The sequence below is a fragment of the Parus major genome, chromosome 6, assembly GCF_001522545.3.
Source record: "Parus major isolate Abel chromosome 6, Parus_major1.1, whole genome shotgun sequence".
In the NCBI taxonomy this organism is placed as follows: Eukaryota; Metazoa; Chordata; class Aves; order Passeriformes; family Paridae; genus Parus; species Parus major.
The window spans coordinates 31479547-31492283 of NC_031775.1; the positions used below are offsets into that span (position 1 = coordinate 31479547).

At 42.3% G+C, this 12737-nt stretch overlaps 1 protein-coding gene across 1 annotated transcript in view; it reads right to left on the reverse strand.

The window, feature by feature from the left end:
- ADAM12 (ADAM metallopeptidase domain 12) overlaps nt 1-12737 on the reverse strand; it is a 170398-nt gene that overhangs the window by 52349 nt on the left and 105312 nt on the right. Inside the window, exons 6-9 of the mRNA XM_015633829.3 lie at nt 7473-7659; nt 3563-3628; nt 2702-2773; nt 986-1155 (exon numbers count right to left, since the gene is read on the reverse strand). Coding sequence (XP_015489315.1) covers nt 986-1155; nt 2702-2773; nt 3563-3628; nt 7473-7659 — 495 coding nt within the window. The remainder of the gene's footprint in view (nt 1-985; nt 1156-2701; nt 2774-3562; nt 3629-7472; nt 7660-12737) is intronic.

The following is a 12737-nucleotide window of genomic DNA, read 5'->3' on the forward strand; positions in this document are numbered from 1 at the left end:
TGGATCACCCCCTTGGATCACCCCCCCATTTGTTTTTACTGCTGCAACAGGACCCTTCTTCCCTTTCTTTGTTTCTGCTGACTGAGGTTGGGAACAGAAGTAGCAGCATAAAAATAATGTCTCTGACTCAAAGAAGGGTTATTGTAATGCAGGGGGAAGTTTATGTGCTACTTGTGATGATGCACAGCCTCGAATGTAATAATTTCAAACAAAGTGTTATTATACATATAGAGCAATCAAGTATCTCAGGAGGGGCAGTTTGGAAAGGCTCCATTTATTCTTATTCAGGTAATGTAAGAAGTAAATAACTCCTTTTAATTACTGAGACATCAGTTGTGTTTATCTGCTCAGTATAAAGAACAGTCAATTGATCAAAATAATACCTATTCAAGAAAGAGATGTTCCTCTTCCTTTTTTTTAGGAGTCCTTTTCCTTGCACAGAACCACAGACTGGTTTGGGTTGACAGGGACCTTTACTCAATTACTTTATCCCAAGAAAAAGCAGCAGGGTAAAATACATTTATGGCTTAATTTTTAAATCACGAATGCAAATGAATTGTCTAAATTGGAGAGCATTTTAAAGCATACTGAGGTCTTTTCATTAAGAAACAGCCTTTACATTAGGGGCAGAGCAGGAGTGTCTTTTCCAGTGACAATTTAGACTGAGGCCAGTTTAAACTGGTTGTAAATTCATGCCCTGAGTATGCAGCAGCTGATTACAACCTGCTGCACCCTCTAGGTGAGTTGTACTCGGGACAGCAGCAGGGCTGGGAAAGGAAACTCATCTGGAGCATCTGCTGCAGGACCCTGTGGAGCATTTCTGGGTTTGATGTCTGCAGAGGGGAAAGGCAAACCCTCAGGAGCACAGATGTTCCTTCCAACAGCTTAGCAGCTGGGGGAATACTCAGTGCAGCTATCCTGAAATCCCCAAAATTCCCCCAAACCCCAAAATCCTGGTGGGAATCAAATCCAGAGTCAAGCCTACCTGATCAGCTGTGCATTGTCATGGGCTTTCCGAGGCAGGAGTTTGAGCTTTCTCCAGTCCAGGAACTCATGCAGGCTGGTGAAAGGGTCTTGGGAAATAGAGCACTTATCCATGTCATTCCACACTTCCACTCCCACCAGGGCCACTCGGATATTTAGTGGTCTGTAGAACTAAGGAGAAGAGAAAAGTAGGAAATATGTGTCTAAAAACCATTTCAGACTAGAATATTCAAATTAGCATATTTCAGTAAGAACATAATGAACATTTCTTGTAGAGGTTAAAACAATTATTTCAGGGCAAAACACCTGGCAGCACTCAGACAAAATATTTCCAAGATTCCCAGAAAACAGTTCTGAGTTCCAACTCAATACCCATAAGGCATTCAAAGAGATCCAGGGATTTCCTTGTTTCTCCCTGTCCTACCCATCTCTGCAGCTCCCTGCCCACGTCCTGCAGTTCTGGATGAACTCCTGGCCAGGACAGATGACTCTCCCAGAGCTGCCCCACCTGGAATTGCACAGATCCCGTTCCAGAGGGAGAGGAACCACGCTGTGCCATGGTTGTGGTTCACAATAATAGCTGAAAATCAGCCAGGGTCATCAAGTCTTGCACAGAGCAGATTTTATCTATTTTATCCAAGTGATTTTATTCATTCCCCCACCAGCAAATGCCATTTTGCTGCAAGAGGGGAGCCAGAACAGCATTAGCAGAGCCACAACAACAATTCTACGGGGAGAGTAATGTGAGGAAGGAGTCAAGGATTGATCAAGTCCAGATTTGCCTGAGAAAACACCCAGTAGATCTTTGTCTTATTCCTATGCATTCCACTCATTTGCATAACACCAGCATTTGCTGAGCATAAATTAGGCATGAAACAAAAAATATATTACAACATGCAAAATTAATTTTGAGCAGGTAACATATAAACACCTGTCCTCTGGCAATAAGTCAGCAAGACAATTATGGATGAAGTAGAGGTGTCTTCAGCAGCTTGTTTTTAATCAGGAATGCTTCTCCTTGAGCTACTGCCCTTGAAGTATCACTTGATAAGTTCTCAGATAAATTAAGACACTCTCAGTTATAAGTTCACTACTAGAGTCCTAATATTTTCTGGTCATACAGACCAACAAAAATAAACTCTAATTTGTTCAGAAACCACTCTAGAGGACTCTTAGCCTTTATTGTTTGCTGTCAGAGAATTATTTCAAGACCAAAAAATATCCAGTATATGTTTCTCTCTTACTGCTCTCACTCAGCCATCAGCTCTGCTTCCTTATTTTTAATTCTGCCATCTTCCTAGGATTACACATCCTATCAAATGTGTTTTCACAGGCCTTTGTTGGCCTTACAACTGGGCCTTCCCTTGCTGCTGCAAATGACTTTGTTCTCCGAATTTCTCTTCAAAATAATCCTCTTTTTCTCTGTAGGCTGTTCCATAGCTGATTATTCCCACAGTCTTCCCTGGTGAATAAAATCCTAGGGCTAAATTGGGTTCTTTCTTAGGCATAGACCTTTACATCCCATATGCAGCAGAGCACAGCTCATGGCTTCATGTATCAAAAGGCAAATGAAAGATTTAAACTTACTTTTCCTGGTTGGAGAGAAGCTTTGCTCTGAAATACTGGAGTACCAGGAAAGCTGCAGGGTTAGCTCCTTCAGCATCCTTCAGAAAGTGTGGTAAGGTTGGGAAAAGGGAAACAATCCTCATGTTCTTACCTTGTCAACGTAGTTTGCGATTTCTATCAGCCTCTGCTTAATTTTTTCCACATCTTTGCCTTGTCTCTGAAACTTGGAATGTAAAGGATCAATGTACCAGCAGCACAAATGTCACAGTTTTTTGTTTGGGAATTAGGGTGCAGCCAAAATCCACCAGCAGATTCCTGCTGGATTCACAGGACCAGAGTCTGCCCCAAAAGAAACACAGACTGTGGGACAGGATTTTGGTTCTTGTGAAAAGATGTTAAAATCTCCAAGTGTTACATTGGGGTCTTTTCAGGACTGATGTTTTGGGAAAAATTCTTCTCCTAGCAAGTCTTGCAAAGAGCGATTGCAATTCCCTAAGCAGCAGTGTTCAAGGAGACAAAAAAAAGAAAAAAAGACAGCAAAATAATTCAAGCCAAGATTCAGATCTTTGCCATTCAGCTCACTGGAACATTTTTACAGCCAGTGCTGGGTGCTTTGAAGCTCCCTTTGCAAACCATCAGGAAGGCAGTCGTGCTCCACTCAATGTGATGGCCAAGCACTGCTTCAGCAGCACTGACAGCCCCACCGAGGGCACACTGAATGGCAGAGAGGACTTAACTTGCTCAAGGAATGAATATTTGCCTCTTCTTCCATACTGACACAGTGATTTCACAGCCAAACTCCTCCTGAAGTGCTGCAAGAAATTTTGCTGCTGAGTGTTACTGTTGTCCTATCTTAATAATTCCTTCCCTTGCTCAGCCCTAATTAGGGAGGGTGATTTACCTCAGAAAAGCATCATATTATTGACTGAAGCACCTCATTTGCAGCACCATGGAAACTGAACTGAGCTGCCCCTTTCCTGCTCACATAACTTTTTATTTTGCAGTTCCTTACCTCACGATTATCCGCCACAATAACAAGCTCCACGTACTTCGTTGTCTTCAGAGTCTCCCTCTTGTACTGTCAAAAAAAAACATGAAAGTCTCATTTTGTTTTCAGCCTTGATACAATAAAGTGCTTGCAAGAGGAAATACGCAGCGTCTCAGGTTTCTTACGTTTTACTGAGATTTTACTACACGCAAATTTGTGGTGTCTTCCTCCTCCTCATGGAAGTTTTCCTTAGAAAACCCCTCAGGATTTGATCACAGAAAGAAGGAGAGTGGTGCAAAGTCTCTCTCAACCTTTCAGCTTTCTGCAGTTGAAACGTTTGAGTTATCTTTCCTCACAGGAGAATATCCCCTCTAGCAGAAAGACCTTTGCTATTTCCAAGGCACGTTTAAAGGAGGGATGAGGTAACTTCTAACAAACATTTCACACAATAGACAAACTGGTTACTATGAAAAATGAGAGATAAAGGGATATTGAGTGAAGCAGAGAAGAGGTCAAGCAGTCAACTGATAAATTATGTAGGAAGAAAAATCCAAAAATAAAAAAAAAAGCAGAACCAACTGTCAGTGTCTGGGGAAGCAAATTAATACTTGAAAAATGGAAGGCACACATTTAATTTCATATCTGTATATTCACAGAAAATGCAGGTCTAAAAGAATCATAAGGCTTCACTGAAAAAACAAAATCACTGAAGAAAGTGAAATGATTTTGTAAGAGTACAAAACGTGTCACAGCTCCTTTGCTACCCTGAATTTAAGTGACTTATTAGTGCCTGTAAAAGTTCTGTGATTTACAGCAGCAGCATGTAGCCTCTCATTCCTTCCTCGTGTCTGGACTAGAACATTTAGGGAAAAGAGGTCTCAGCAGAATATCTGATCTTCCTGCCAGAACTTAGAGGGCTTAAACAGATGTCTGACCTACAACTGACCATGATGTCTCGAGCTGCAGCAAAGCTCTTTAACCTAAAACATGACTAAAGCTTTCCAAGGAAAACTGCTCCAAGGCAGACTGAGAGATCCCCTAAGCACAGCCAGTGCTGGACATCTCCTTCCAGCCACATTTCACAAAGTTTTCTTCACATTATCAAACTGTTCCTCTTCATTATCTGCAGATTAATGATTTTGATGTTTTGCAAGAATTAGAGAAAAGTGAACTATGCAATCTTTAGTATCTGACTTTCAAACTAATTTTTAATAGTGTTGCAAACTCCAATAACTTGAAAAAAGGTTACATTTGGACAATATTTATGGATGGAGAGAGGAGTAAAAGCTGCTGTTAATTAACTAAACATCAAGGATGCCAACACTTGACAGGATTACACTTACTAGGGGCTCTGGCAAATGAGCTGAGGTAGATTCTTTTAAAACTTTTGGTACTGGGGTGTGATGTCACTCAGACACGAGTGAGGGGCCACAAAATGAAAGTGTGGCTGTGGTTTGTGATGGAATTGATGGCTCAGACATTTAAACTCTCCCATCCTGAAATTTATTATGAGGTTCTAAAGAGATGCATCTTCAAGGTGCCTCTCATTTTCCTCCAAGTGAAGAAGAAAAGGTGATACAGGAAAATCTGAGTTCAAAGGTACAAGGAGAGCTCTGTTACATCAGTCAGTTTAAAACATTTCCCTCTTAACAAGAGTAAAACTGTTTGGATTGGAGTGAGCTGGAGAGAAATTGGCTGGCAGGTATAAAAATCACATAAGCCTCTGGTGACTGACTTGCATAACAAATCTGTTCCTGAGATTTGCCCAAAGGCTATGTGAATTCCTAGGATACAATATTTATTTATGAAATATACCTAATTATGGCTTCTTTCAGCATGTTTTCTGCAGCCAGCTGCATCAATGCACAACCCCTTTGCTGAGTTAATCCTTCAGAACTGAAGAGCCAATGACACAGCCACGAGAGCTGGGGGACAATGGGCTTTGTTCCACTGACCTTTGTCTCTTTCCTCTGCTTCATCCACTCCTGATCCTGTCACAAACCTGCTGTCCCAGCAGCTGCACCCCTTCCTCAGCCTTCCCTGCCTTGGAATTGGTGTGGCTTGGATGGGCACTGCAGGGCTGCAGCCTCTCCTTCTCCATGTATTAAAAAATCACCTGCCTGGTTGTGGTCACCAGCACCACCAAAATGGCTTTTTTTCCTTTGTGGCTACAGAGAAAATTCCCTCCTGCAGGACCTGTCCTGTCCTGGAGCTCAGCTGGAAAACATTTCTTGGTGCAGCAGGAGGGTGCAGTGAGCCAGGAAATGACACAATACTCACAGAGACCCTGTCCCAGGGGGCACAGCCTGTCTGCAAACCCTTCTGCATCTCCTGCCCTGCTCCACCTGAGCTCCTGTTTGCACCAGAGCAGCTGAGCCTGCTGCTTGTCCCATCCTTCATCTGTTCTTGCATTGAACCCAAAGCCCTTGGAGATATATTGATCTCACATTTCAGCTCTGCTCAATGAGAATTTCATGTAGGCGGTTGAGTGAAGAGTCGGGGGATAAAACCAAACAAAAATCTTCCCCCAGACCTGTCAAGAAGCCAAATATTTTCATCATGCCCTGAACCTTAGACCAGATTTCTGCTTAATTCTGTCACCCAGTGTGATTTGGAGCAGCTTTATGTCTCCCCACTTTGCAGGTCACCTTTATTCAACGTGCCCACTGACAGACTGCTTAGTGACAACACTGAAATATGAAAACTCACTCCACACATTACATTTGACAGCTTTCAAAATTCCTACATTAGAAGCTTAACCAACTTACTCATTAAATATGTTGTACCTATCCAAATGATGTGGCTGTTGACAGGTTTTATAATTATGTCCACTGAACCACAGCAAAAATATTTTTCAGATATTTAAAGGGAAATTTGAGATGTAGTTGAAGCCACTAGCAAAATGGGAGAGCCATGAAGGTAATAAAAAAAATGGCTTTGATTGTGTCAGTTTGTTACATGCACACATTTTATTTCTTCATTGCATTGACTACTGCAGTGGAATTCAGTAAAAGTCACAAATAATTTGAGGACACCTTAATAAAGTTGTGTTTCCAATGTTTTCCACCCACACATACTTTCAGAAATGCACTTAATTCTTATAATGTCACATGCAAAGGCTAATGCTCTAGATGTAACATTCCTAAAAAGGTAAAATAAATTAATTCCATTGCATAATTATATCTAGAGATGTCACTTAGGTTGCTTTCCTTAACGATGGGCCTGATGCAAAGCCTGAGTCGTACATGCAAGTACAAATCCCCATATGTGACATTTGATAAGTGCTGATGGCAGATTTGTATAATTTATATCATTCCTGAGCACCTAATCCAGCCTTTTCTATGATCCTTATCTAAGATACTGATGAATTTGTTACAGCATTTCCTCTTCCTGGTTTTCAGCTGATTTAATTTTCTAATTTCCATTAGCTAGATGCATCTCACCTGAAGCATCAACTCCAATAATACACTTGTAAAATAATATGCTGAGAATTTGTTTTTTGTCTGCATAAGAGACTTTGCTATTAAAATACAAAGGTTCTAAACCTGGTATTAGCAAAGTATCCCAGCTATCATGTTCTCTTTCGTCTTGGGAGGACAAGAACCTTTCCAGACATTGCTTAGTATTCTTAGGGAGCCTTAAATTCTGGTCATAACCATACAAGAACCAAAATATACGACCAGAATATGAAAGCATAAACTTTTTTGTGTTGAAAAGGAAGTGAAAAGCAAGTTATGCATGGAGAGTCCAGGAAAAGTAATAAATAATTAAAGTAATAAAGCTTTAGCAAATGATCTCAAGGCTGCACTTCAGCAGATGACACCAAGGGAAGTCGATGATGTGGGTTAAGGTTTTGCTCTGTAGAGACTCTTGTGGTGGGCAGCAATATGTTAATGCTGCCAAGCAGACACACAAAAGCACATCAGGCACCTACCCTGGCAGCTGGAGAATGCTGTGACGTGGCACTGGCAGCAGCCCCCGTGGCAGGGATGTCCAGCTGGTGGCCACAAGATCCCGGGGCTATTTTCAGCTTCTCCGCTCGGTAGATCTTGTGCTCACCTCCAGCAGAACCTTCCAATGGCTCCAGAATGTAGCTGCTGTTTTCAAACACAATAATTCCCCTGGGACACAGGAGAGCAGAGTGAGACACGTGGCTTTCAGGAGCTACACCACAGTTACACCAAGTTTAATAATGATGGAGTAGGAGAAAGCAAAACACTGATTTACGACGTCACGGGCGAGCGGAGCAGGAAACATCAAAGCTGTACATTTGTCATTGCAGCACACACTATACTTTAAAAGAACCAATGGCTCACAGAAATTTGTCTCTTCTGAAATGCTGCACTGCAGAGCAAAATGATATTTGTGTTTTATTTGTTTTCCACTCTCCCAGTGATGCATCGCCGACGGAGCCGCGGCAAACGGGAGCGAACGAGAGCCTGGAGAAACGCTTTGGGAAGCGAAGGTGCAGAGGGAAAGCATTCATTACAGTCTGCAGTTGCATTACAGCTCCTAAACCAAACCCTGATGGGAACCTCGGCCCTGCCAGATCAAAGAGGCCTCGTGGTGTCAGGATGGATTATTAAATATTGCACAGCAGGGCAGCAGAGCGAAGCTCAGACACAGGAACGGTTGATTCCCGTTTCGCTCATTTTACTGCCCAAAGTAATAATTTTGACAGCAATACCACCTGCACCCCGAGGAACTCACAGATTTTGCAGTGAGAGCTCTCTTGCTGAATTCTTTAAGCTACAGACTGCAGGAGGAAAGGAAGAGGGTCCTTGTGCCGGGTCCTGCCCCGTCGTCCTGAGATGCCACAGCAAAACAAAGGTGACAAAAGGCCAAATGTGTGACAGGCTGGGAGAGCTGGGGGTCCAGCCTGGAGAGGAGAAGCTCCAGGAGAGCTGGAGAGGGACTTGGGACAAGGGCATGGAGCAACTTTAATTTCTTGGTGTGCCTTTTTGGTATTTTAGAAGTGTCTGCCCTTTTTATTTCTGTCTGTGCCGTGACAAAGGTAAGATACAACAACCACTGTGAGACCGGTGTTGCTGTACAATTTTCCATCAAGTTAAAAAAAGAGAAGGATAAAATAGGAGAAAAAGGACCCAAAAGCAGATTAATGAAGACTGATTTAAAAATAAAATTATAATTATTAGGAAAAAGCTACCTTAGTTATCCTATTATTAGGAAGGTATGATGAAGGAACTCAAAGTCTTTGGTCAAATTAACTGAAGTATTAATTCCGAGCTGGCTGCACAATTTTGCTTCAGAGCACCACTGACACCAGTTCAGCCAAGCCAACAGACATTTTCCTCCTTTGTCCAAGGAGGAAAAAGCAGCCTGGAAAGCCATGATATCAAAATCTGTCCAACAGCAGCCCCAGGAACCTCTTTTACTGACCTGAACCACAGCTCAAGGTCTGGTAATTCATCTGCAGCTTCCTCAGTCCCCTTGGCAGAGCAGGTAAGACACATTCACCCATCAGCCAGCGAGCTGGGAGTGATGGATCACGGCTGGAAAAGCTGGGCTGATTTATCCCAGCAACCCTGCAGCTCCAGCCAGGATCCCAACAACCCTCCTGACACACGAGACACCTCGGGCAGGTCACCCCGTGATCTCAGCAGCCTCACACCCCACAGCTCTAAATTATTGTCAGAGCTGCCTCACTCCTTGGAGGATTTAGGAAATTAGGACAACATATTCCCTTTACTCCAAAAACCAGCAGCCCTGTAATCAGCACAATCAAATAAGGGTTCTTGTCTGTGCCTTGTGCAATTAATCATTTAATTTTGGAGGCAGGAGTCCATTAGTCACTGTTTGAAATGGGCCAGCCTGAGCAGCTCCCTGTGTTGACAACTCAGAAACAACAGAAAAGCATGAAGGGGTTTATTTTTAATGCTAAATTTGCCCTTCTTAGAACATTCACTTTTAAAATTAGAAGCTTGAACAATTTTCTTTAATTACTTACACTGGAAAGGGAGACACTTGGATGTATACTGAGTAGAGTTTTCTCAATTTTAATTTATATTTTTAACATTTTAAAGTGAGCATCTTGTTTTCCAGAGTTCATATCCAAAATGTGCAACATCAATGCCACATTTCCAATGCATCCCTCGTGTACCCAACTTCTGTCTAAAGGGACTAAATAATCATTTTGTTAAAAAATAATTAATTAACTATTTTGTTAAAAAGAACTAAATATCCATTTCTTTACCCCTCATTTCCTTTATGATCAGATCTCAGAATGATTAATTTGGGTTTTCCTGAGTATACCAGCCTGATTCCCATCCCAAGGGACAGAATGGCTTTAAGGACAGTTTCACTTTGCCAATGGAGCAACCCCAGGACAAGGAAAATCCACAGATTCAGCATAAAGAAAACCAGACTTTTCATTTAAGACACACATTTATCCCTTGAGTGCGGCCTACAGGATATCAGCACTTGGCTTGTGACCATCTGAAATAAGATAATGAATATCAAATATGAATTTTCTTGGCCAGCTCTCTGTTTTTGACTAATTTTCTTTTCCTACAACTGCATTTTTCCCCCATCATGCAGTGCCAAGCACAGCACCTTAAAAATGTAACAAGTCAAGAGTTATGGTTCCTTTCTTTTATTTTTTTTGGTGTGAACAATACCCACCAGTCATTCAGGACTGAGAATCTGAGGCAAATAAAATAAATCCATAGCTACTGGTTCTTTCCAGTCTCCTCAGGTGTTTCCAAGAAGCCTCTGTTATTCCTCCACCATTTCTGTGTCTCCCTCTTCAACAGGGCTCTCCCACACTCCTGAGCCAGCCCATGCTCCCAAAACTTTTATTTTTCAGGAGCCATTAATGTTAAACAATGTAGTGTTCTCCACTGTGGCAAACAATATATTATTGTGGCAAATGTTATATTTAACTACAGATCCCCAATCAAAAATTATACAAAGAACCCCAAAGAGATTTCAGCAAGTCCTTAAGATTGATCTGTGGGATTTCTATCAGAAAAAAAGACTGTCAGAATTCCCAGGATTATAAATGTTTGAGGGGAAAAAAAGCAATATGAACTATTCAGGTTTTTGAGTCAGGTGTCTAGTTCTGTGTTTTCCTCAGTCCCAACCCTGCAGACATTGGGAAGTCAGAAAGATTTGCAAATGAGGCAGGCAGGAAAGCCAAGAGACAACCCCAACCCTACCTGAAATTATCCCTCTGTCTTCCCCATCACTGGTAGCAGAGAGGGAGGGAAAATATCCATCCCAAGAGCACGTCCAGACATCAACTCCCAGGCTCCAGGCCAAATGGAAGCAGCTCCAGTGTGGTCCAGGGTTAAATCTGACTCCAGCTCTGCACAGGGCTTGGTCTCTGCTCGTGTCTGGGGGTCAGCCCCAAACCAACCACATCCACATCCCTGCAGATCCCTGGATGTGGAAAATTCACGGGGCTTTGCCTCCTGTCCTCCCTCCTGAGCCACGTGGGGAATGTCTGTGTGAGATGGGAGAGCTCTCCCCATCTCAAACAGAAATTAAAATGTAACTCACGTGATTTCACATTGCCAGGAATCTCTCAATCAGGGAAAGGCAATTTAATGGAATAATTCCACTTTTTAAACCTTTGATAAAATCAAATATAATTTTTTTTTTCCTCTTTAAAAGGAAAACCAAAACAAAACCTAAAGCGAGGCCAGTCGTATTTCATAAATCAACAGGCTTTAGGAAATCTCAAAATATAAATGGGATTTTTCTTTTCCAACTTGTCAGCAGAAGCAAAGGTCCTGCCAACATAAACCATCAACACATAGTTGTCTGAGAAATTGTGATGCTGAAGCAAAACTTGGCTGGGACAGCACTATATGAAACTATTATATATTATTCTGCTGCACTATACAGGGGAAATTAAGTAAATTGATAAACCTGAGATCCGTGAGTGCAATTAAACATTTGGTTTTAATGAAGCTCAAAGTTATACTCATTTCTAAGCAATAATAATAAAAAGCTCTCTTACCACTGGCAGAGGAATGTAGATGTCCTGACTTGGTGAGAAATTAATTGGAGGGCAATGATGTTCACACACGAAATATTCCCCTCAGGTCTGTCCCTGCCCAGTGCTCCTGTGCCACCTGAAAACCTCCAGCTCCTTCATTCCACAATGAATGTCACACCTTCAGAGGACAGGGGCTGACCCCACAGCTCTTCCATGGATTTCAAGGAGTTTTAGGTGAAAAAGGTGCCAGAATTGGAGCCTTGTGGCCCTGGAGTTCAGGGCTGCTCTCAGGCACCGTCTCAGGGCATGATCTGTGCACTGAGAGGGAATTTTTATTTATTTTTATTATACATTCTATATTCCCAGGGCTCTGTATAACAAATTCCCAGGCAAGCAAGCAGGCAAACAAACAAAAGAGGAAGAAAAATGAAGTGGTGAATGAGGACTTGACTTTTAGGCTGTTTTAATAAGTTGCAGATGGATACTATGGGGATAAATGAGCAGGATGATCTATTGACTGTTTTTCTAATAGAGCTGATATTAAGATGTTTTTCAAATGGTTTGGTCATTCTTTAAAGGACAGGGAAATACAGAGAATGGGAGTTTGGAGGCAATGTGCTCCTGTCTCCACCTCTGCCCTGGTCACCTCTTTTTGCAACAACTCCTCACCTCTAAAATGGAGAAAATTTTAGTATCCACAGAAAAAAAATAAAAATCTATTGATGAAGAGTACAGTATGAGAGCCAAGAAATCCCATTACCCCACTACACTGCACAGCAGGATTCAATTAAAATAACAAATCTGACCCAAATCAACCAAGGGCAGCATCTCCCAGGGAGGTGGGAGCAGTAGCACCACTGGTTTTACATCTCACAGGAGAGGTGGAGGTGTTCTCACACAGACACATCGTTACTCACAGAGCTTCTGTCCCAGCCAGAGCCTCTCATGAGCCTGAAAATGTGTTCCCTGAAATGGAATTATGGCCAGGGACTCCTGCAGCACACACTTCATCCTTTCTCAGTGCAGGACAGACCTGTCCAGAGTGGATGCAGATCGAGCTGCAACTTTGGTTCCTGCAATTCCTGCAAGGAGTTACTTGAATGGGAGGAGAAAATGCAATTTCATGTCCAGCATTTGGGTACTGAGGAATAATTGTGTTGGCAAAGAAAGTGTCACATGTGAGGGTGAGAGAGGGAAGGAAAGGGGAAAGGGGAAAGGGGAAAGGGGAGGAAAGGG